The following is a 22,635-nucleotide window of genomic DNA, read 5'->3' as shown; positions in this document are numbered from 1 at the left end:
CAAAAGTTTTTGATCCTTTTTTGAGTGCAGACTGAACCAATACGTGCAGCCCCTAGATTCCCCACAGCCTCACAAGCTACAATATTTGGTTCAGATCATAGGCAGGTGCTGTTTTTAAATTTGGTGCCTTGTCTTCTGTACTGTCCAAGCGGAATCTCTTTCCTTATCGTACCAATATCATATGTTGGCCACACCAACTGGATTCTTCCCTTCCCAGTTTCGGTTTAGATTTCCTCAGCTGACAATCTATACTGCTCTGACTTATGCTGTTGACTGTATAGAATAGTGTTTATCCCACCCCTCCCCCACCCCGCCCCGATGTGTTGCACTCTCTGTAGTTTGTCCTCTGGTTCCTAAATTCTGAGCCAAAACTGCTCAAGTTAAATTGTTTGAGTTATAACGTCTGAAGATGTCTTTCCCCTGGGTCGTATTGGTATTCAGGAGCAGTAAGATGCTCCATCACCTGCCCTACCATCCTTAGTATGCTGCCTTAAATTAACTATTTAAATACTTTATTCAATTTGTGACACATATTTTAATTAGCCTGCAACCAGTTCCTGTACTATTTTAAACTTTAAGAATAGAGTAGAGCTTAACCACTTACCAGATACTCACCAGCTTCCCACATCGTGGAGAAGGAACCAATTGTCTGAGGGTGAAATTCTTAACTTCCTCACTCAACAAATTGCAAATGCTCCTGACCAAGGTGACTTCTGTGCTCAGTCCACTGATATGTCTACACTCCATGCACATCCTGAATTGCACTATCGCCTGTGGACTCTTATGACTCTATCCCCGGACATTCTGCATTGATCTATTTCTCCCCATTTCTTTTATCGCTGAACCCCAGCGTATCCTCTGAACTTGCTGCATTATCGTATTCCGAGCTGAAAAATGTGTTGCTGAAAAAGCACAGCAGGTCAAGGCAGCATCCAAGGAGCAGGAGAATCGACGTTTCGGGCATGAGCCCTTCTTCAGGAATCTTTTATGCCCGAAACGTCGATTCTCCTGCTCCTCGGATGCTGCCTGACCTGCTGCGCTTTTCCAGCAACACATTTTCAGCTCTGATCTCCAGCATCTGCAGTCCTCACTTTCTCCCCCCAACCCCCTATATTACTGTATTCCCCAGCCACCCCCCCCCCGGGGGGGACTTGCTGGATAACTCAATCCTCTCCTCCCCGGACCTGCTGCATTGCTCTATCACCTGCGTAATCTTCCAGACCTGCTGCATTGTCATATCACCATCTCCCCTCGGCCCTGCTGCATTGCTCTATCCCCCCAGAGCTGGTACTCTATTCCGGACTGTGCAGCATTGCTCTATCCCTTCCCTCCCACCCCACCCCGGACCCTGCTGCATTGCTCTATCCCTCCCCTCCCACCCCGGACCCTGCTGCATTGCTCTATCCCTCCCCTCCCACCCCGGACCCTGCTGCATTGCTCTATCCCTCCCCTCCCACCCCGGACCCTGCTGCATTGCTCTATCCCTCCCCTCCCACCCCGGACCCTGCTGCATTGCTCTATCCCACCCCGGACCCTGCTGCATTGCTCTATCCCTCCCCTCCCCTCCCCTCCCACCCCGGACCCTGCTGCATTGCTCTATCCCTCCCCTCCCACCCCGGACCCTGCTGCATTGCTCTATCCCTCCCCTCCCACCCCGGACCCTGCTGCATTGCTCTATCCCTCCCCTCCCCTCCCACCCCGGACCCTGCTGCATTGCTCTATCCCTCCCCTCCCCTCCCACCCCGGACCCTGCTGCATTGCTCTATCCCTCCCCTCCCACCCCGGACCCTGCTGCATTGCTCTATCCCTCCCCTCCCCTCCCACCCCGGACCCTGCTGCATTGCTCTATCCCTCCCCTCCCACCCCGGACCCTGCTGCATTGCTCTATCCCTCCCCTCCCACCCCACCCCGGACCCTGCTGCATTGCTCTATCCCTCCCCTCTCCTCCCCTCCCACCCCGGACCCTGCTGCATTGCTCTATCCCTCCCCTCCCCTCCCACCCCGGACCCTGCTGCATTGCTCTATCCCTCCCCTCCCACCCCACCCCGGACCCTGCTGCATTGCTCTATCCCTCCCCTCCCACCCCACCCCGGACCCTGCTGCATTGCTCTATCCCTCCCCTCCCACCCCACCCCGGACCCTGCTGCATTGCTCTATCCCTCCCCTCCCACCCCACCCCGGACCCTGCTGCATTGCTCTATCCCTCCCCTCCCACCCCACCCCACCCCGGACCCTGCTGCATTGCTCTATCCCTCCCCTCCCACCCCACCCCGGACCCTGCTGCATTGCTCTATCCCTCCCCTCCCACCCCACCCCGGACCCTGCTGCATTGCTCTATCCCTCCCCTCCCACCCCACCCCGGACCCTGCTGCATTGCTCTATCCCTCCCCTCCCACCCCACCCCGGACCCTGCTGCATTGCTCTATCCCTCCCCTCCCACCCCGGACCCTGCTGCATTGCTCTATCCCTCCCCTCCCACCCCGGACCCTGCTGCATTGCTCTATCCCTCCCCTCCCCTCCCACCCCGGACCCTGCTGCATTGCTCTATCCCTCCCACCCCGGACCCTGCTGCATTGCTCTATCCCTCCCCTCCCCTCCCACCCCGGACCCTGCTGCATTGCTCTATCCCTCCCCTCCCCTCCCCTCCCACCCCGGACCCTGCTGCATTGCTCTATCCCTCCCCTCCCCTCCCCGGACCCTGCTGCATTGCTCTATCCCCCCCGGACCCTGTTGCATTGCTCTATCCCCCTGTTCCCGGAGCTGCTCCGTGCGCGGTGCCGTCAGTTCCGGGTTGTCTGAGACACGGAAGCGGAGTGTCGGGGCGGACCGGCTGCTCTCTGTCTGTGTGTGTTGGGGGTGGGGGGGGAGAGAGGCGGGAGTCAGGGGGCGGGGGGAAGCTCGCGCTCCCGAAGCCTCTCGATGGATTTGAAGCGGCGGCGGCGGCGGAGCGGGACCTGGAGCGAGAGCGGCACCGGGACAGGGAGAGGCGGCGGCGGGGGGCCTGTGGGCGGCTAGGAGCACGGCCACTCGGGGCAATGGAGAGCGGCCTGAGCTCAGCCGGGCCGGCCTCCAGCCTGGGCCTTGGGCTCGGCCTCGGCCTCGGCCTCGGGCTACACCGCTTCCCGAACGGCTGCACCCCCCTCAGCCACCAGGTGGCCGGCCACAAGTACGGCAAATCCGAGCTGGGTAAGTGAGGGAGGGGACTCTGATCACCACCCACACCCCCCTCCAACCCCACCACCCCCACCCCCACCACCCACCCCCCCCACCACCCCCACCCCCCTCTCCACCACCCCCACCCCCCCACCACCCCCACCCCCCCACCCCCCCCCCACCACCCCCACCCCCCACCCCCCCACCCCACCACCCCCACCACCCCCACCCCCCCTCCCCACCACCCCCACCCCCCCACCCCCCCTCCCCACCAACCCCACCCCCCCCACCCCCCCCCCCAAACCCCACCCTCCCCACACCCCCCCAAACCCCACCCTCCCCACCACCCCCCCCACCCCACCCTCCCCACCACCCCCCCACCCCACCACCCCCACCCCCCTCCCCACCACCCCCACCCCCCTCCCCACCACCCCCACCCCCCTCACCCCCCCCCGCCCCCCCCACCACCACCACCCCCCTCCCCACCCTCCCCACCCCTACCCCCCCACCCCCACCCCCCTCCCCACCCCCACCCCCCCACCCCCACCCCCCTCACCACCCCCACCCTCCCCACCACCCCCACCCCCCTCCCCACCCCACCCCCCCTCACCCCCCCGCCCCCACCCCACCACCCCTCACCCCCCCGCCCCCACCCCACCACCCCTCACCCCCCCGCCCCCACCCCACCACCCCTCACCCCCCCGCCCCCACCCCACCACCCCCACCCCCCTCCCCACCACCCCCACCCCCCTCACCACCCCCACCCTCCCCACCACCCCCACCCCCCTCCCCACCCCCACCCTCCCCACCACCCCCACCCCCCCCTCACCCCCACCCCCCCCCCTCACCCCCACCCCCCCTCCCACCCCCCCCGAGCGTTGGAGGCTGAAAAGTAACCTTATTGAGATTTATAAAATCATGGGCATAGAAAGGGTGATTAGACAGGATCATAAATTGGGGTAGGGGAGTCCAAAACTAGAGGGCATAAGTTAAGTGTGAGAGGGAAAAGATTTAAAAGGGACTTAAGGGGCAACTTTTTCAAACACTGGGTGATGTATGTTTGGAATGAGCTGTCAGAGGAAGTGGTGGAGGCTGGTACAATTACAACATTTAAAAGGCATCTGAATGGGTATATGAACAGGAAGGGTTTGGAGAGATATGGATCAAGTGCTGGCAAGTGGAGACTAGATTAATTTCGGATATCTGGTTGATGTGGACGAGTTGGACTGAAGGGTCTGTTTCCGTGCTGTACATGTCTATTACTCTTAAGTAAAAACAGCAAACGCTGGAAATACTCAGCAGATCTGGCAGTCTCTGGTGAGATAAATTAGGTTAACAGTTCAGGTGGATGAACCTTTGGAACTGAGGATGGAGAAATGTGATTGGTTTTAAGCAAGGTGGAAGGAACAAGAGAGGACTGAGAGTAGAGGGCAAGAGAGAATAAATGACAAAAAGGTTTCATGGTACAAAAGGCAAAGGGAGTGGTAGTGGGTTAAATGAAGAAATGAAAGGACGGGTGACCTGTGTTTGAAAATGCTGCCTCAGTCAACCCAATAAAATATCACTCCCTCTTTGTTTTTCTCACAAAAAGGGACAGTTTCTCCCCTTCAATAAGTGTTCTTGGTTGCTCAGACCTGTATCTGCCATGCTGGGTTCATTCACCTTTGTTTGGTGGCAGTGCAGAGGAGCTCTTACTTGTCACCTGTTTATTTCTAAAGCTGGTAGCTGAGTCCTAGGTTCTGATTGCATGGTCACTTGGTGAACCCAGCAATTTACTCAAGAGGCTGCTGAATATATACAAATGCAGGTAGTTGCTAATGTCGTGTTTTTGGATTCGTATTCTCGGGCTACATCTTTCCCATATGTTGCCAAAAAGATTATTTGACACTGTGGCCTTCCATATGTTCACATGTATATTCATACATGTATATGTTTCCAGCAGAGGCTATCAAACTCTGGTTAGGCCTCAACTGCAGAACTAGAGAACTGTGTGCAGTTTTGGTCTCCTCATTTAGGGAAGGATGTTAAGTCATTGGAGGTGGTTCAGACGAGCGGTACTGCATTGTTACCTGCAACAAATATATGTCTTTTATAAGTCGACATCGAACAGATTGGACTGGCTTTCTCTGTTGCTTAGGGGAGGGGTGCCTTGATTGTACTGTGTTTGATCTTGGTTGAGAATATGGTGCTGGAAAAGCTGAAAATGGACGTTTCGGGCATAAGCCCTTCTTCAGGATTCCTGATGAAGGGCTTATGCCCGAAACGTTGACTCTCCTGCTCCTCGGATGCTGCCAGACCTGCTGTGCTTTTCCAGCACCACACTCTCGACTCTGATCTCCAGCATCCGCAGTCCTCACTTTCTCCTGTGTTAGATCGTGAACAGTCCTGACAAGATGGATGTAGAAAGAATGTGTCATCCTATGAGGCAGTCCAGTGCTCGGGGCACTGTTTTAAAATTAAGGGTTGGGTTTTTTTTTCAAGACAAAGATGAGAAATGTTTTCTGAGGATTGTGAGACTTCAGAACTCTGTTTCAGAAGGCTGTGGTTGCTAGATCATTTTTAGGGAAAAGGTTTAACAAGATTTTGTTAAACCAAGGATCAAAAGTTATGAGGAGTAAATGCAAATTCAAAATAAAAGCAGATCAGCCATAATCGTATTGAATGTTGTAGCAATCTTGAGGGATAAAATTGTCCAGTTACCTGTTTCATATGTGGCAGCACTGTGGCTCAGTGGTTAGCACTGTTGCCTCACAGCACCAGGGACCCAGGTTCAATTCCAACCTTGGGCAATTGTTTGTGTGGAATTTGCACATTCTCCTCATGTCTGCGTGGGTTTCCTCTGGGTGCTCTGGTTTCTTCCCACAGTCCAAAGATGTGAAAGTTAGGTGAATTGGCCATGCTAAATTGCCCATATTGTTGAGGGATGTGTAGCTTGGGTGCATTAGTCAGGGGTACAGGGTGGGTTGCTCTTCAGACGATTGGTGTGGACTTGGGCTGAAGGGTGTGTTTCCACACAGTAGGGATTCTATTTGATGATGTGTTTATATGCATTCAGATCTGGGCACTTTCGTTTAGGGAAGGATAAGAGGGTCTTTATAAGGGTGCAGAGGAGATCTACCAGAGTGGTTCCATAGATGTGGAATATTAGCTACACAGTTGTTTCCCAAATGAGAAATATTGGACTTGCAAGCTCTGTTACTTATGAACGCAGTCCCATACAACCATGTAATTTTAAAGACTCAGTATATGAACATTTCCTGTACTTAGGAATGGCTATTTAATATTTCCTGCATTGTGTTCCAACTTGCGTACTAATTGATTTGGGAATAAAATCTGTTTGCAACCCGGGGACTCCCATTGGAAAAGCTGGGGTTGTTCTCCTTGGCATAGGGGAAGTTTAAAGAAGTTGTGTAAGGCTATGACAGGTTTGGACGTAAACAAGGAAAAATTGCTACGTTTACAACAAAAATTTGGGCAAGAGCTGCACAGGGACGAGGAAGAAGTCTTTTACACAGTAATAACTTGGAACTCGAGGATAGTGGAAATGGAGGTGGTCACTGATTTCAAAAAGAAATCTGAATGGACAGTTAAAGGGAATAAACTTGCAGAACTCTGAGGGTAGAAGAGGGGAATGGGACTAACTGCTTCACGGAGAGCTGGTATGGACTTGATGGCCCAAATGGCCACCTTCTGTGCCCTGGATGAATCTATGTCACTCTGCACTGGAGAGGGAAACACAGGGCCTTTGTTAAAATCCTTTCTCTCTGCTGGTTCCTCTCCAAGTGGAAGAATGATCAAACTAAAGGGAGCTGGAGATTAAAGTAAGACAAAACTTACTGCAGTATCAGCTGAACCCAGGCTGTTGTATTTGATCCTGAGCTGAGCTCTTTGGATGACATCCCCTTCATCCCTCTGCTTGCTGAAGCAAAAAGCTCCTCCTGCAGCGACACGCCTTTGTCTGCCTTATCCAGAAGGCGGAGAGCTCTGAGATAGCACAATCATGAGCATTTTCAAAAAAGTAAGTACAGGGGAACCTCCCTGCTGTCGATTGTTGGGAAAGTTATCACCAAAGTCTTCCTCAACCATCTCAAAGTTTGGGTGAAGATTTGTAGCTCGGGTGCTCATTGTTGTAGTTCTGTTCGCCGAGCTGGAAATTTTTGTTGAAAACGTTTCGTCCCCTGTCTAGGTGACATCTTCAGTGCTTGGGAGCCTCCTGTGAAGCGCTTCTGTGGTGTTTCCTCCGGCATTTATAGTGGCCTGTCCCTGCCGCTTCCGGTTGTCAGTTTCAGCTGTCCGCTGTAGTGGCCGGTATATTGGGTCCAGGTCGATGTGTTTGTTGATGGAGTTTGTGGATGAGTGCCATGCTTCTAGGAATTCCCTGGCTGTTCTTTGTTTGGCTGCCCTATAATGGTAGTGTTGTCCCAGTCGAATTCATGTTGCTTGTTGTCTGTGTGTGTGGCTACTAAGGATAGCTGGTCGTGCGTTTCGTGGCTAGTTGATGTTCATGGATGTGGATCGTTAGCTGTCTTCCTGTTTGTCCTATGTAGTGTTTTGTGCAGTCCTTGCATGGTATTTTGTACACTATATTAGTTTTGCTCATGCTGGGTATCGGGTCCTTCGTTCTGGTGAGTTGTTGTCTGAGGGTGGCTGTTGGTTTGTGTGCTGTTATAAGTCCTAGTGGTCACAGTAGTCTAGCTGTCAGTTCTGAAATGCTCCTGATGTATGGTAGTGTGGCTAGTCCTTTGGGTTGCGGCATGTCCTCGTTCCGTTGTCTTTCTCTTAGGCATCTGTTGATGAAATTGCGCGGGTATCTGTTTTTGGCGAATACCACCTCCCTGTAGCTGAGGAACCCCTCTCAGAATCACAGTGCAGAACCATGTGGGGGCACAAGTGACATGATTTTCACTGTGAGATAGTTGGAAGAGAAATGCAGAGAAAAGAACCCTGTACATGACCTCCTTTGACACTGTCAACTGAGAAGCATTACAGAGCGTTCTTGACTGTATCACGAAGTTTGTCACCATCTTCTCCTGCTCCATAATGACATGGAAATCATGGTGATGACAAATGACTCCACCACTGACCCATTACCTGTTTGGACCAGTGTCAAGCAGGGCTGTGTCATTGCCTCACTGTAATGCTTCACCTCACCGCTGACAAACTCCCCACTGGAGTGGAGCTAGCCTACAAAACCGGTGGGAAATTACTCAACCACTGCTGTCTTCAAGCCAAGACCAAAGTCACCGCAGCCAGTGTCATCGAGCTGCGGTAGGTGGATGATGCTTGCATATGTGCAAACTTAGAGCTTGAATTACGGACCATTATCATCTTAATGGAGCCATATGAGAGAATGGGTCACATCCTGAACATCAGCAAGATGAAGGTCCTCCTCCAATGTGGCCTGGCATTGCAGACCAAACCCCTGATCGTCAAGGTCCATGGGAGACCGTAGAGCACGTTTCTAGTATCTCACTGTCCAGTCAGTTATTGACTAAGAGATTGCCTCCGGTATCCTGGTGCAGCCTTCAACAGCCTGTGGAAAATGGTGTCCGAGGACAACAGCATCAGATCTGACATCAAGTTCGTGGTATACAGGGCTGTGGTAGTTCCTGCCCACCTACATGGTTCTGACACGTGGACTGTCTACAGCAGACACTTCAAGGCATTGGAGCAGTACGTACCACCAATGCTGCTTGCATAAGATCCTGCGAATCCATTGGGAAGAAAGACATTATAACACTAGTGTCCCTGACCAGACCAACTTCCCCAGCATCGAGGCACTGACCACCTTGATTGGCTATGGTGGGCTGGGCACATTGTCTGCATGACCGACACGACGAGGTGCTCTACTTCCAGCTTCAAAATGGCCGAAGAGCCTCTGGTGGACAGAGGAAACATTTCAGTGATACCCTCAAGCCTCACTGACAAAATGCAGCATTCCTACTGAAATGTACAAAGTTAAAAATCACACAACACCAGGTTATAGTCCAACAGGTTTAATTGGAAGCAATTAGCTTTCGGAGCGCCACTCCTTCATCAGGTGGTTGTGGAGGGCACAATTGTCAGACACAGAATTTATAGCAAAAGTTTACAGTGTGATGTAACTGAAATTATACATTGAATAATACCTTAATTGTTCATTGAGGCTTTCATCTGTTACAATTCTATGATAGTTTCACTTCTTTCATGTGTAAATCACAAAACCTTTTTTTTAAAAAGTTGCATTCTCAGGTTAGCTGTTAACAATGGTGATAGCTAGACAATATGTTGAAGGTGTTAGCCCCCCGTGTTCTGTCTTTGCCATAATGTTTCGACTGATTGTAAACTAAAAAGTGAGAAAACAGAGTTTTACATTAATTCATGCAGTTTTTGAGCGAAATACAATGCAACTCTGCAAGTCAAAATTCACCCTACAAACGTATATGTATATGTGTGCATGTGGGTCTTTGTGTGTGTGTGTGTGTGTGTGTGTGTGTGTCTGTCTGTCTGGGTTGGGGGTTGTGAGTGAGAGAGTGAGTGTATATGTGTGTAAAATGTCTTGAGTCTGTAAGGGGGTGCATGTGAGTGTGTGTGTGTCCGGGGTGGGGGGTTGTGAGTGTCTGTGAGAGAGAGTGTATATGTGTGTCCATGAGTGTAGAGTGGTATAAGTATCTGAGAGGATACATGTGGGAGTGTGTGTGTCTGTAAGGGTGTGTGTGAGTGTTTGCGTGCGTTTCAGTGTTCATGTGTATATGTGTGTATAGGAGTGTGTGTATGTGTATAGTGCAATGGTGGTCACCTGTAGTGTGACATGAACCCAAGGTCCCAGTTGAGGCCCCTCCCTATGGGTACAGAACTTAGCTACAGCCTCTGCTCAGCCACCTTTCGCTGCTGCCTGTCCTGAAGTCCGCCTTAGAGGATTGTCACCCGAAGGTCCGAGGTCGAATGTCCTGGACTGCTGAAGTGTCCCCCAACTGGGAGGAAACAGTCCTGTTTGTTGATTGTTATGCGGTGCCCATTCATCCGTTGCCGTAGCCTTTGCTCGGTTTAATCAGTGTAACATGCCTCAGGGCATCCTTGCCTGCAATGTATAAGATAGACAATATTGGTTAAGTCACATGAGTACCTGCGAGTACATGGTGGGATGTGTCCCCATGTGTAATGGTGGTATCCATGTCCACACTCTGACACGTCTTGCAGCGCCTACCGTGACAGGGTTATATGGAGTTGTCCTGAAAGCCGGGCAGCTTGCTATGAACAATGATCTGTTTGAGGTTTGGCGGTAGTTTAAAGGCAAGCAGTGGAGGTGTGGGGGAGGTCTTGGTGAGATGCTCATCCTCATTGATAATGTGTTGCAGGTCACGAAGAACATGGCGTAGTTTTTCAGTTCCAGGGAAATGTAGGAGTCACTGGCCCAAGACTGTCCAGAGTGAAGGAGGAGCATACAGGAAGGCGCTGAGCACATTGAGACTTGGGAAAATAGGGAGCGCACTGCCACACCAATGCATCCACCTCTCCCTGCAACCACTTCTTGCCCCAAGTGTGGCCGAGTCTGCTGAAACCACGTCAGACTGTGCAGTCACCTACGGACTCCCCGAGAGTGGAAGAGAGTCATCCTCACCTGCGAGGGACCACCAATTATGACGATGCACTTTCTGATGCACATTGGGTCTTGGTTTGGAAATACTTCAAGCTTAGAATTCCCAGCTTCATGTTCAAATCCTCCTGTAGCCTCTCCCACAATATCTTGAACCTCTTATCTGAACTTTGAGCTCTGCACTGTACTTGTGAAGATGTTTTAAGATTCAGTAATTTTAACAACTTCATTATTGGTTGTGGCTCAGCATATTGCGTTCTTGGCATTAAATTAGATTTAGAGCTCCCGTTTAGGTCTCTATGTTAAGACTCCTGTTCAGTTTTGAGGCAGTGCTCTTTTGCCTTTGGATGAGAAAGATTATATGGTTATCTTGAAGAAATGCAGGGAAGGTTTTCAGGTCGGCCTGTCCAGTATTTGTCTTTTATAGCATTTTAAAAAAATTCATTGGTTGCTATCACATCGCTGTTCATGGGATCATGCTGTGTACAAATTAGCATTTCCTACATCACCTGAGAATTTGGGATATTCTTATGTCATGAAATTTGTCGTGTTAAGTCTCTCTAGTGTCTTTTGTAATTTAGAAACAGTATTCAGCTTGCCATAAAATGCAGTCTTCGTTTAATTTTGCCAGTTTTATGTCCCTTTCGATATTAGCTGGATTTCAGTTGAATTTACTTTCCTAACTTTTTAAAATACTTTATCTAAAAAGCAAAGTTTGAAATTGGTCAAATATATTCCAAAGTACACTGTATAAACGGATAAACCACAGAATATGTGCGGTGATAAATGACTTATTTTCTGCATTGGTGAATATTGAACAAGATAAGGCATGTATGCAGAAGGGAATTGACACACATGTAATGATTTTTGCTTTCTTTGTCAGTTTTGAGGTCAGGTACAGCACAGGGCTGCCTTTGTTTAATATTTAGGTACCATATTAGTGCAGGTGGTTTCTGGCACAATGATATTTTACTGCTGGCACCAGCCAGAGAGTTAACTTTCTAGGGGATAAATAATAGTGTAATGGTAATGTCACTGGACTAATAGCCCAGAGATACAGGCGGATGAAACAAAAATAAGTGCTGCTGAAACTCAGCAGGTCTGGCAGCAAATGTGGAGAGAAAGCAGAGTTAACATTTCTGGTCCAGTGACTTCTTCAGAACTGATTATAGCAAGGTATGCTGAAGGTTAATGCTTTGAGTCCACTCTGACTCTTTAGAACAGAACTGAGGAAAAGTCCTGGCAGATTGAAATGTTAACTCTTTCTCTCTCCACAACTGCTGCCAGCATTGAGTTTCTTCATCTGTAATTTTTATTTCAATTTCCCAGAATCCACAGTATTTTGCTTTTAGTTTAGTGGTCCAAATTGACATGTTGACCTGGTTTAAATCCCATCATGGCTGCTGACAGAATTTATTATCTCATGTCCCAAGGCACAGTGAAAAGCTTTGTCTTGCAAGCAATTCAGGCAGATCACAGAGTTAAGTAGCATAGATAAGTAAATAATAGGTAAACAGCAGCAAAAACCAAAAAACACAGGCACAGGCGAATGTTAAGAGTTTGAGAGTCCATTCAGTATTCTAACAACAGTAGGGTAGAAACTGTTCAAAACCAGCCAGTGTGTGTTCAGGCTTCTGTACCTTCTCCCTGGTGGTAGAAGTTGAAGAAAAACATTGCCAGAGTGGGATAGATCTTTGAGAATGCTGGCGGGCCTGTTGATGGATTCTATAGATGGGAAGTTGGTCTTTGTGATTGTCCAGGCCGAGGTCACCACTCTCTCTAACTGTCTCCGATCTTGAATGGTACAATTGCCATACCAGGTAGAGATACATCCAGATAAAATGCTCTCCATGGTGCACCCATAAAAGTTGGCAAGCGTATTCACCGTCATGCCAAATTTCCTCAGCTGCCTGAGGAAGAAGAGACGTTGTTGGGCCTTTTTAACCAGTGCATCCACATGAAGAGTCCAAGAAAGCTTGTTGTGGATGACCACTCCCAGGAGTTTGACACACTCTACTTGTTCCACTTCTGTGATGTTAATGTGTAGGGGGGCATGAGTAACATCCCGCCAAAAGTCAATAATGAGTTCCTTGTTTTTGCCGGCATTGAGAGCTAGGTTGTTCTCAGTGCACCATTTTTCCAGGTCTTCCACCTCCCATCTGTAGTCCGTTTCATCGCCATCCGAGTTTTGATCTACTATGATGGTGTTCACAGGGAACTTGTAAATGGCATTAATCAGGTATGGTTATACAGTGAGTACAGTAGAAATATCTGGAATTAAAAGGTATTCTTGGCAATAATAAGCATGTTAGTTATCATCATTGTCAAAACCTGGTTCTCACTAATGTGCTTGAAGGAAGGAAACCTGCTCTCTTCACTTCCTCTGCTCAACATGAGTCCAGATCCATAGCATTGGGATAGACTGCAAAGTGCCCTCTGAAATGTTCTTGCAAGTCACTCAGTTCTTGGCAGTTCAGGATGGACAATAACTGCTGACCTTGTTCGTGACATCCACATTCCCTGGAAAGAATAAATAAAAGTTTTAAAAGCTATGTAGACCCTCTTTTTAAAAAAAAAAGTCTGTTCTGCTGCTGTCATTTAGGACTTCTTTTAGATGCAAAAGATTCAGGAATGAGGATTTGTGAGCACTAGTGTAGCTATAGAGCACAACTGCTCATCTATCATAACATCAGTCACTGAGTACATCACTCGCCTGTGAAACTTGACTAAATAGGAATGAGAATAATTTACTAAGCTGAATTAGATCATGACTGGTCTGGATCATAACTCATTTCCCTGTCTTGTTGCCATATTTCTTATGTCCCTGTTTAATAAAAATCTTTCAATCTCTGTTTCAAGCCAAGAATCCACTCACCTACCTGGAACTGGATAGCATGTGCCTGTTGGATTGATCGGTGTAGTTCAAACAAAGTCTCCCCTCACTGCATTTGAACTTAATTTGAATGCTCAAAGTTTAATATTCTAACCACAGTGTTTCCTAATTTCCTCTTCTACTTTAGAAGAGAGTGGAAGACAGGGTACAATAAACCATAGGAGTTCTTTGCTTTCAAAAATGAACCATATAGGGTGGCTATTTTACAAGTTAGTTTTTAAATAAAAGGCGGTGATCATTAACATTCAAAATATAAAGAAGAAATATAATTGTAGAATGGAATAGTTCTTGTCACATGAACTCAAAATGAGTGCAGTGAAAAGTTTGTAATGTTGCATCTGGCACTATCTTAGGTAGTCATGATTCGGAGATGCAGGTGTTGGACTGGGGTGTACAAAGTTAAAAATCTCACAACACCAGGCTATAGTGCAACAGGTTTAATTGGAAGCACGTTAGCTTTCGGAGCGACGCTCCTTCATCAAGTGACAATCACCCGATGAAGGAGCGTCGCTCCGAAAGCTAGTGTGCTTCCAATTAAACCTGTTGCACTATAACCTGGTGTTGTGTGATTTTTAACTTTATCTTAGGTAAATTAGATTACTTATAGTGTGGAAACAGGCCCTTCGGCCCAACAAGTCCACACTGACCCGCCGAAGCGCAACCCTCCCAGACCCATTCCCCTACATTTACCCCTTCCGAAGAGTAACCCTCCCAGATCCACTAACTAATGTCCCTAACACAATGGGCAATTTAGCATGGCCAATCCACCTAACCTGCACATTTTTGGATTGTGGGAGGAAACCGGAGCACCCACACCGTCACGGGTAGAATGTGCAAACTCCACACAGAGAGAATCGCCTGAGGCAGGATTGAACCCGGGTCTCTGGCGCTGTGCCACCGTGCCGCCCATAAGGTACAGAGTACTTTTAAGTGTAGTTACAGAGTTAAAAAAAAAATAGGCTAGCATGGAACAGTTGAAAAAGTCCAGAATGATAAGAGATGACTATTGATACTTAAGTTGTGAATCCTAAGTATAGTTTGCATCTATAGAGGGTTCCTTAAACTATCTCTCACCCTTTGTGATTTAAAGCAGTTTTAATTCTGTCTGCTTAAGACAAATCTGTCAGTCTTTTAAAATATCCAGAAGCTGTGAAAATGCTGGTTCTGAGCAATTATTTAGCTTGTCCATAACAATATCACACTACTTCTGTAATCTGATCCCGTCCCCATATAGGTATGTAATATCTCTTGCCTGTATTTTCTCTCTCTCTCCACTCCTCTGCCCCTCCCATAGGAAATCCACTTTTATGAAGTAGAAGTGTATACTTTCAGGTAGCCTTAATTCTGCTGAAATACATATCGAACTGTGGAACTTTACAGTGCAGAAGGTGGCTCATTGCACTTACCTTGCTGTCTTTCACATGTTTTTAATAATCTTTCCACTATCACAGGTGCTCCTTTTGACAAGAATTCCATGCTCCATAGCTCTCTGTGTAAAGTCATTTCCTGTGAACCCCACCATTCATTTACCTGGTGACAGTTTTTAATTCATATCTTCACATCACTGACTTCCTAATCACAAGAACTGATCTTTACCTCTTTACCCTTTTGAAACTTAATGAGAATTAGCCTACTACAGTGCTTCCTTTTTTTAGGGATGTGAATTTTTAAAAAATTATTGTCTGCAGAAGGGAGATGATGAGGCAATAGGATTTTACATTGTGTTCATGAGTGATGTAATTAAGTTGAAACCACAGTCCGAAACTCAAACAAAATCAATTACGTAAGTATGAAGGTCAAGCTAGGCTGAGTTAATTTGGAAAGATTGATTAAGTATGATGGTAGGTTTAAAAAAAAAAGTGAATACTTTCAAGAACTATGTCATAAATCTCAGCAAATCCATTGAGAAATAAAAATCTCCATGGTAAAAGTGATCCATCTCGGGCTGACTAATGGAATTGAAGATGGTATTAGATTAAAAGAGATTTTTAATATTTCCAAGAAGAATCAGAGGCCTCAGAACTAGGAGATTTTTTTGAGAAACCAGCTTGGATGAATGAAAAAATCAGTAGAGGAGGAAAATTAAGTAATGACCTTCCTTGAAGTATGTAAGGTGTAAGGATTTCTACTGGTGAGTGAAACAGAAACTTAGTGAGAGTCCAGCAAATAAAGGCATGACAAATTCCAGTAGAGAGTAAGGAAATGGCAAAAACATGAAACAAATATTTTGTATCTCTTGTTACACTAAACCAAACCAAATAGAGGAACCAAGGGCCTGATCAAAGTTATTCGGAATTTAAGTAATTAAGCAAGGCATATAAAGTAATTAATATTAGTTCCAAAGGACTGTGGAGAAATTAATGGGACTAAAATCTACCAAATTCTTTGGATCTTATAGCCTACATCGTATTGCTGTAAAAGAGGTGACTGTAAACATAGTTGCTGCAGCCACTCAAAATTCCCTACATAATGGAATGGTCCCCATGAATTAGAAGGTAGCAAATCTCCAATCATTCTTAAAGAAAGAATGGAAAGACTTGACTTGATATCAGTTGCAAGGGAAATTCTGCAAATATTACTGAACAAATAGGCACTTAAAACACTCTGACCTGGATTTCTCATGTACCTAGCAAAAGTCTCAAAATGTGTCATTTTTATCAAGTTACTTAAAAAAAATCTATTTGAACTTATTGCACCAAGTTCTAGTGTGGATAGGCTCACCTGCCACGCAGTAGTTCTCCCAGCCACCACCTGCAGCTCTCTCCATTGTCCTCTCTCACATAGGTGTCATTACAATCATGGTGAGTTGAATTTGTGGTCTTACTGCCCTTTTGAAGTTGAAGATTTTTCATTTAAAGGTTACTAGAATGTACTGCATTGGGTTTCTGAATGAATATTTCTCTTGCGACCAGCTGATTCAAGGAACTGACACCTCAATCCCCAGATAACACCTGGGAATGTCAGAGTCTGCATTGTTTAATAAAGTCAGAGTTGTGTTTGTTAAATCTATTGCAGTTTTTCAAGGTTGAAATTGTAGGGTCGATAAAGGGGAAACAATGACCGACTGACTACTATATTTAGGTTTTCAGAGGCATTTGATGAAATGCTTTAGGAAAGATTGTTCTGTAAGAAGAGTGGTTTATGCAGGTTGGAAGTAGTAATTGTGTTAGCAGGGATCGAAGATTGATTAAAGAACAGGAAACAGTAGGAGCAAATGGGTCACTTCAAGTGAATGGATCACCTTGGCAGGCTGTTACTTAATTTGCTGCAAGGATCAGTGCTTGGCTCTTGGTTATTAACCTGGTAGGAATATGGAAGAACCCTTAAGCCTGTTGTACCATTTTAGAAGGTTGTGGATGATCTGTCATCAACTTTATTTTATGCCATTCAGTATCGTCCTCAACTCCCTGATATTTCAGAGTTCTGTCCACTACTTGTTTAAATGATGTCAGTGATCTAGCCTGGGGTAAGTAATTTGCCATCTACTTCTATGATTTAGATGAGGGAATTGAGAATCGTCTATCCAAGTGTGCTGTCGATACAAAGTTAGGTGGGGAAAAATGTTATTGGAAGAATCAAAAAGTGTATTTTTTTTTAATTTTGAGAAGCTGTTCAGTGTTAGTGTTTCACTAAATTATATTTCATTTTTCTGGAAGAGCAAAGGCTTTCCCCTTAGCCCTGCACAGTTTTTCTCCTTAGATAATTACCCAAATCTTTTTTGAAAACCTGAGTTGAAATTGCTACTGCCTTAATCGTGGGCGGTGTCTTCCAGATTCTGAGCACTTGGTACTTTATTTTTTAAAATCTTTCCTTGTTTTGTGTTTGATCCTTTTTCAATTAACTTTATATCTGTCACAAACTGAGCTTGTGTTTATAATCATGCCTTTCACACCTTCCAAGGAGTATACTGAAGAGGGAAATCAGGAGGGCACAAAGTGGACATGATTTAACTTTGGCAAAAAGGGTTATGGAGAATCCAGTGGGATTTTATAAATACTTTAATGACAAAAGGGTAACTAGGGACAGAATAGGGCCACTCAAATATCAACAAGGCAGCCTACGTGTGGAGCTGCAGGAGATGGGGGAAATACTAAACTAGTATTTTGCATCAGTGTTTACTGTGGAGAAAGATATGGAAAATATACAATGTGGGGAAATAGATGGGGACATCTTCAAAAATGTTCTTTTGCAGTGGAGGAGGTGTTCAATGTCTTAAACCACATAAAGGTGGATAAATCCCCAGGACCTAATCAGGTGTACTCCCCTCGAACTCTGGGGAAGTGATTGCTGGGTCCCTTGCTGAGATATTTGTATCATCGATAGTCACAGGTGAAGTTAGCTAATGTGGTGCCACTATTTAAGAAAGGTGGTCAGGAAAAGCCAGGGAACCAAACACCGGTGAGCCTGACATTGGTGGTGGGCATGTTGTTGGAGGGAATCCTGAGGAACAGGATTTCCATATATTTGGAAAGGCAAGGACTGATTAGGGATAGTCAGCATGCATGAGAAATCATGTCTCACGAACTTTTGAACTAGTAACGAAGAGGATTGATGAGGACAGAATGGCAGTCATGATCGACATGGACTTCAGTAAGGCATTCAACAAGGTTCCTCATGGTAGACTAGTTAACAAGGTTAGATCTCATGGAATACAGGGAGAACTAGCCAATTGGATGCAGAACTGGCTCGAAGGTAGAAGACAGGGTGGTGGTAGAGGGTTGCCTTTCAGGCTGGAGGCCTGTGACCCATAGTGTGCCACAAGAATCGGTACTGGGTCCGTTGCTTTTTGTCATTTACATAAATGATCTGGATGTGAGCATAAGATGTATAGTTAGTAAGTATGCAGATGACACCAAAATTGGAGGTGTAGTAGACAGCAAAAATGGTTACCTCCAAGTATAGTGGGATCTTGTTCAAATGGTCCAATGGGCTGAGAGTGGCAGATGAGTTTAATTTAGATAAATGCGAGGTGTTGCATTTTGGAAAAGTAAATCAGGGCAGGACTTATACACTTAATGATGATTTCTTGAAAGTGGAGTCTCAGGTAGATAGGATAACGAAGAAGATGTTTGGTATGCTTTCCTTTATTGGTCAGAGTATTGAACATAGGAGTTGGGAGGTCATGTTGCGGCTGGACAGGTCATTAGTTAGGCCACTTTTGGAATTTTGTGTGCAATTCTGATCTCCCTCCTGTTGGAAAGATATGTGAACCGTCTCAAGTTTCACATAAAAATTTACAAGAATGTTGCCAGGGCTGGAGGGTTTGAGCTATCAGGAGAGGTGGAATAGGCTGGCGCTGTTTTCCCTGAAGAGTCAGAGGCTGAGGAGTGACCTCATAGAGGTTTATAAAATCATGAGGGACGGGGATAGGGTAAATAAACAAGGTTTTTTCCATGGTGTGGGGGAGTCCAGAACTACCAGGCATTGGTTTAGGGTGAGAGGGAAAAGATATAAAAGGACCTAAGGGGCAACCTTTTCATGCAGAGGGTGGTACGTGTATGGAATGAGCTGCCAGAGGATGTGGTGGTGGCTGTAACAACGTTTAAAGGGCATCTTTTTCTGTGCTGTATATCTTTATGACTAAATATTTATGGGCGGCACGGTGGCACACTGGTTAGTACTGCTGCCTCACAGCGCCAGAGACCCGGGTTCAATTCTCGCCTCAGGAGACTGACTGTGTGGAGCTTGCACGTTCTCCCAGTGTCTGCATGGGTTTCCTCCGTGTGCTCCGGTTTCCTCCCACAGTCCAAAGATGTGCAGATCAGGTGAATTGGCCATGCTAAATTGCCCGTAGTGTTAGGTAAGGGGTAAATGTAGGGGTATGGGTGGGTTGCGCTTCGGCGGGTCGGTATGGACTTGTTGGGCCGAAGGGCCTGTTTCCACACTGTAATGTAATCTAATCTAATCTAATTTCAAAAGTATGTACCCTTCTGATTGATGGGTTTTTTTGAGGCAGACAAACCTTCATTCTGTCCAGGGACAAAGAAAATAGAACATTACAGCGCCCTCGATGTTGCGCTGACCTGTGGAACTAATCTGAAGCCCATCTAACCTACACTATTCCATTTTCATCCATATGTTTATCCAATGATCATTTAAATGCCCTTAAAGTTGGCAAGTCTACTACTGTTGCAGGCAGTGTGTTCCATGCCCCTGCTACTGAGTAAACAAACTACCTCTGATATCTGTCTTGTATCTATCACCCGTTAATTTAATGTTAACCATCACCATCTGAAGAAATAGGCTCTCACTGTCCACCTTATCTAACTTGCTGATTATCTTATGTCTTAATGAAATCATCTCTCAACCTTCATCTCTCTAATGAAAACAATCTCAAGTCCCTCAGCCTTTCTTCATAAGACATTCCCTCCATATCAGGCGACACCCTAGTAAATCTACTCTGAACCCTATCCAAAACTTCCACATCCTTCCTGTCATGTGGTGACCAGAGCTGAACGCAATATCCAAAGTGCGGCTGCACCAGAGTTTTTTACAGCTGCAGCATGACCTTGTGGCTCTGAAATTGATAAAACTAATAAAAGCTGACACACCGTATGCCTTCTTATCAATCTGGGTGGCAACCTTTAAGGATCTCTATACATGGATACCAAGATTTCTCTGCTCATCTACGCCAAGAATATTACCATTAGCCCAGTACTCTTTATTCCTGTTGCTCCTTCCAAAGTGAATCTCCTCACACTTTTCCACATAAACTCCATTTGCCACCTCTCAGCCCAGCTGTGCAGCTTATCTATGTCCGTCTGTAACCTGCAACATCCTTCGGCACAATCCACAACTCCACCAACCTTAGTATCGTCTGCAAATTCACTAACCCATCTTTCTACGCACTCCTCCAGGTCATTTATAAAATGAGAAACAACAGTGGCCCCAAAACAGATCCTTGCAGTACACCACTAATAACTCCAGGATGAACATTTCCCATCAACCACCACCCTCTGTCTTCTTTCAGCTAGCATCCAACCAGCTAAATCGCCCTCAATCCCATGCCTCTGTATACCTTATCAAATGCCTTACTGAAATCCGCATAAACCACATCAATTGCTTTACCCTCATCGACATGTTTGGTCACCATCTCAAAGAACTCAATAAGGTTTGTGAGGCATGTTCTACCCTTCACAAAACCGTGTTGACTATCCCTAATCAACTTATTCTTCTCTAGATGAATATAAATCCTATCTCTTAGATTCATAGAGATGTACAGCACGGAAACAGACCCTTCGGTTCAACCCGTCCATGCCAACCAGATATCCAACCCAATCTAGTCCCACCTGCCAGCACCTGGCCCATATCCCTCCAAGCCCTTCCTATTCATATACCCATCCAAATGCCTCTTAAATGTTGCAATTGTACCAGCCTCCACCACTTCCTCTGGCAGCTCATTCCATACACGTACCACCTTTTGTGTTAAAAAGTTGCCCCTTGGGTCTCTTTTATATTTTTTCCCACTCACTCTAAACCTATGCCGAGTCGTTCTGGACTCCCTGACCACAGGGAAAAGATGTTGCTTATTTACCCTATTCATGCCCCTCATAATTTTGTAAACCTCTATTTGGTCACCCCTCAGCCTTCGACGATCCAGGGAAAACAGTACCAGCCTGTTTAACCTCTCCCTATAGTTCAAATCCTCCAACCCTGGCAACATGTTTGTAAATCTTTTCTGACCCCTTTCAAGTTCCACAACATCTTTCTGATAGGAAGGAGACCAGAATTGCACGCAATATTCCAATAGTGGTCTAACCAATGTCCTATACAGCTGCAACATGACCTCCCAATTCATGTACTCAATACTCTGACCAATAAAAGAAAGCATACCAAATGCCGCCTTCACTATCCTATTTATAACATTTCTAACACTTTACCCACAACTGAAGTATGGCTCACTGTCTATAATTACCAGGGTTGTCTTTACTCCCCTTCTTGAACAAAGGAACACCATTTTGTTATCCTCCAGTCTTCTGGCACTGTCCCTGTAGACAATGACTACATAAAGATCAAAGCCAAAGGCTCTGCAATCTCCTCCCGGCTTCCAAGAGAATCCTAGGATAAATCCCATCTAGCCTAGGGGACTTATCTATTTTCGCACTTTCCAGAATTGCTAACACCTCCTCCTTGTGAACCTCAATCCCATCTAGTCTGGTGGCTTGTATCTCAGTATTCTCCTCGACAGCATTATCTTTTTCCAGTGTGAATACTGATGAAAAATATTCATTTCATGTTTCCCCTATCTCCTTGGACTCCACGCACAACTTCCCACTGCTATCCTTGATTGGCCCGAATCTTCCTCTAGTCATTCCTTTATTCTTGATATAACTAATGAAAGCTTTCGTGTTTTCCTTGATTCTACCTGCCAACGACTTTTCTCATCCCCTCCTGGCTCTTCTTAGCTCGCTCTCTCCAGACATTTCCTGGCTAACTTCTAACTCTAAAGCGCTCTAACTGAGCCTTCACACTTCATCCTAACATAAGCTGATATATTCTTCTTGACAATGTCGTCCAGTCCCCCCACACTCCGCATTCGAAGCAAAACACTCAAGAGACACAGTGTAGTTTTACCTCCATCATCTTTTTTCTGGACTTTGGAGGGAGAGAGAATGATTACCCATGTGCACAGAGACATGAGTTCACGGTCTTCTCTGGAGCAGCAGTTTCTCAATGAATTATAATTGTCATTTTACATGGAGGAGCATCCAGAGAAGGCAACATGCATATTGATTGGTGACTGTTACAATCAGTGAGTGTCAACAGTAAAGATTAAGCCATCTGCTGTTATACAATGAATAACTGGCTTCACATAATGAACATTCCTCACCTTGTTAACTGATGCTACATACTGAATGCTACCTCACCTGGTCAAATGACTCACACAATTAATGCTCCTCCACCTGTCAACCCATTACCCTTGCCTGCAGCATCCCATTGTTAATTGTAAGTTCTTATCTGATCTGAGTCATGCTCAGCTGAACCTCTTGTTAAAGAACACTCGGAACTTAAT

The 22,635-nt window shown here is 46.3% G+C and overlaps 1 protein-coding gene across 1 annotated transcript in view; it reads left to right on the top strand.

Moving 5' to 3' along the window:
* The first annotated feature begins 2,960 nt into the window (after positions 1–2,960).
* The window catches only part of ipmkb (inositol polyphosphate multikinase b), a 105,283-nt gene continuing 85,608 nt past the window's right edge, over positions 2,961–22,635 (top strand). The window contains exon 1 of the mRNA XM_087999067.1: positions 2,961–3,186. Coding sequence (XP_087855193.1) covers positions 3,036–3,186 — 151 coding nt within the window. The 5' untranslated portion in view covers positions 2,961–3,035. The remainder of the gene's footprint in view (positions 3,187–22,635) is intronic.

The sequence above is a fragment of the Chiloscyllium plagiosum genome, unplaced genomic scaffold, assembly GCF_037043375.1.
Source record: "Chiloscyllium plagiosum isolate Xiang-an unplaced genomic scaffold, Cpla_swu_hap1 HiC_scaffold_22, whole genome shotgun sequence".
NCBI lineage: Eukaryota > Metazoa > Chordata > Chondrichthyes > Orectolobiformes > Hemiscylliidae > Chiloscyllium > Chiloscyllium plagiosum.
The sequence above is the reverse complement of the archived record's forward strand: the minus strand, read 5'-3'. Positions and strand labels throughout refer to the sequence as shown.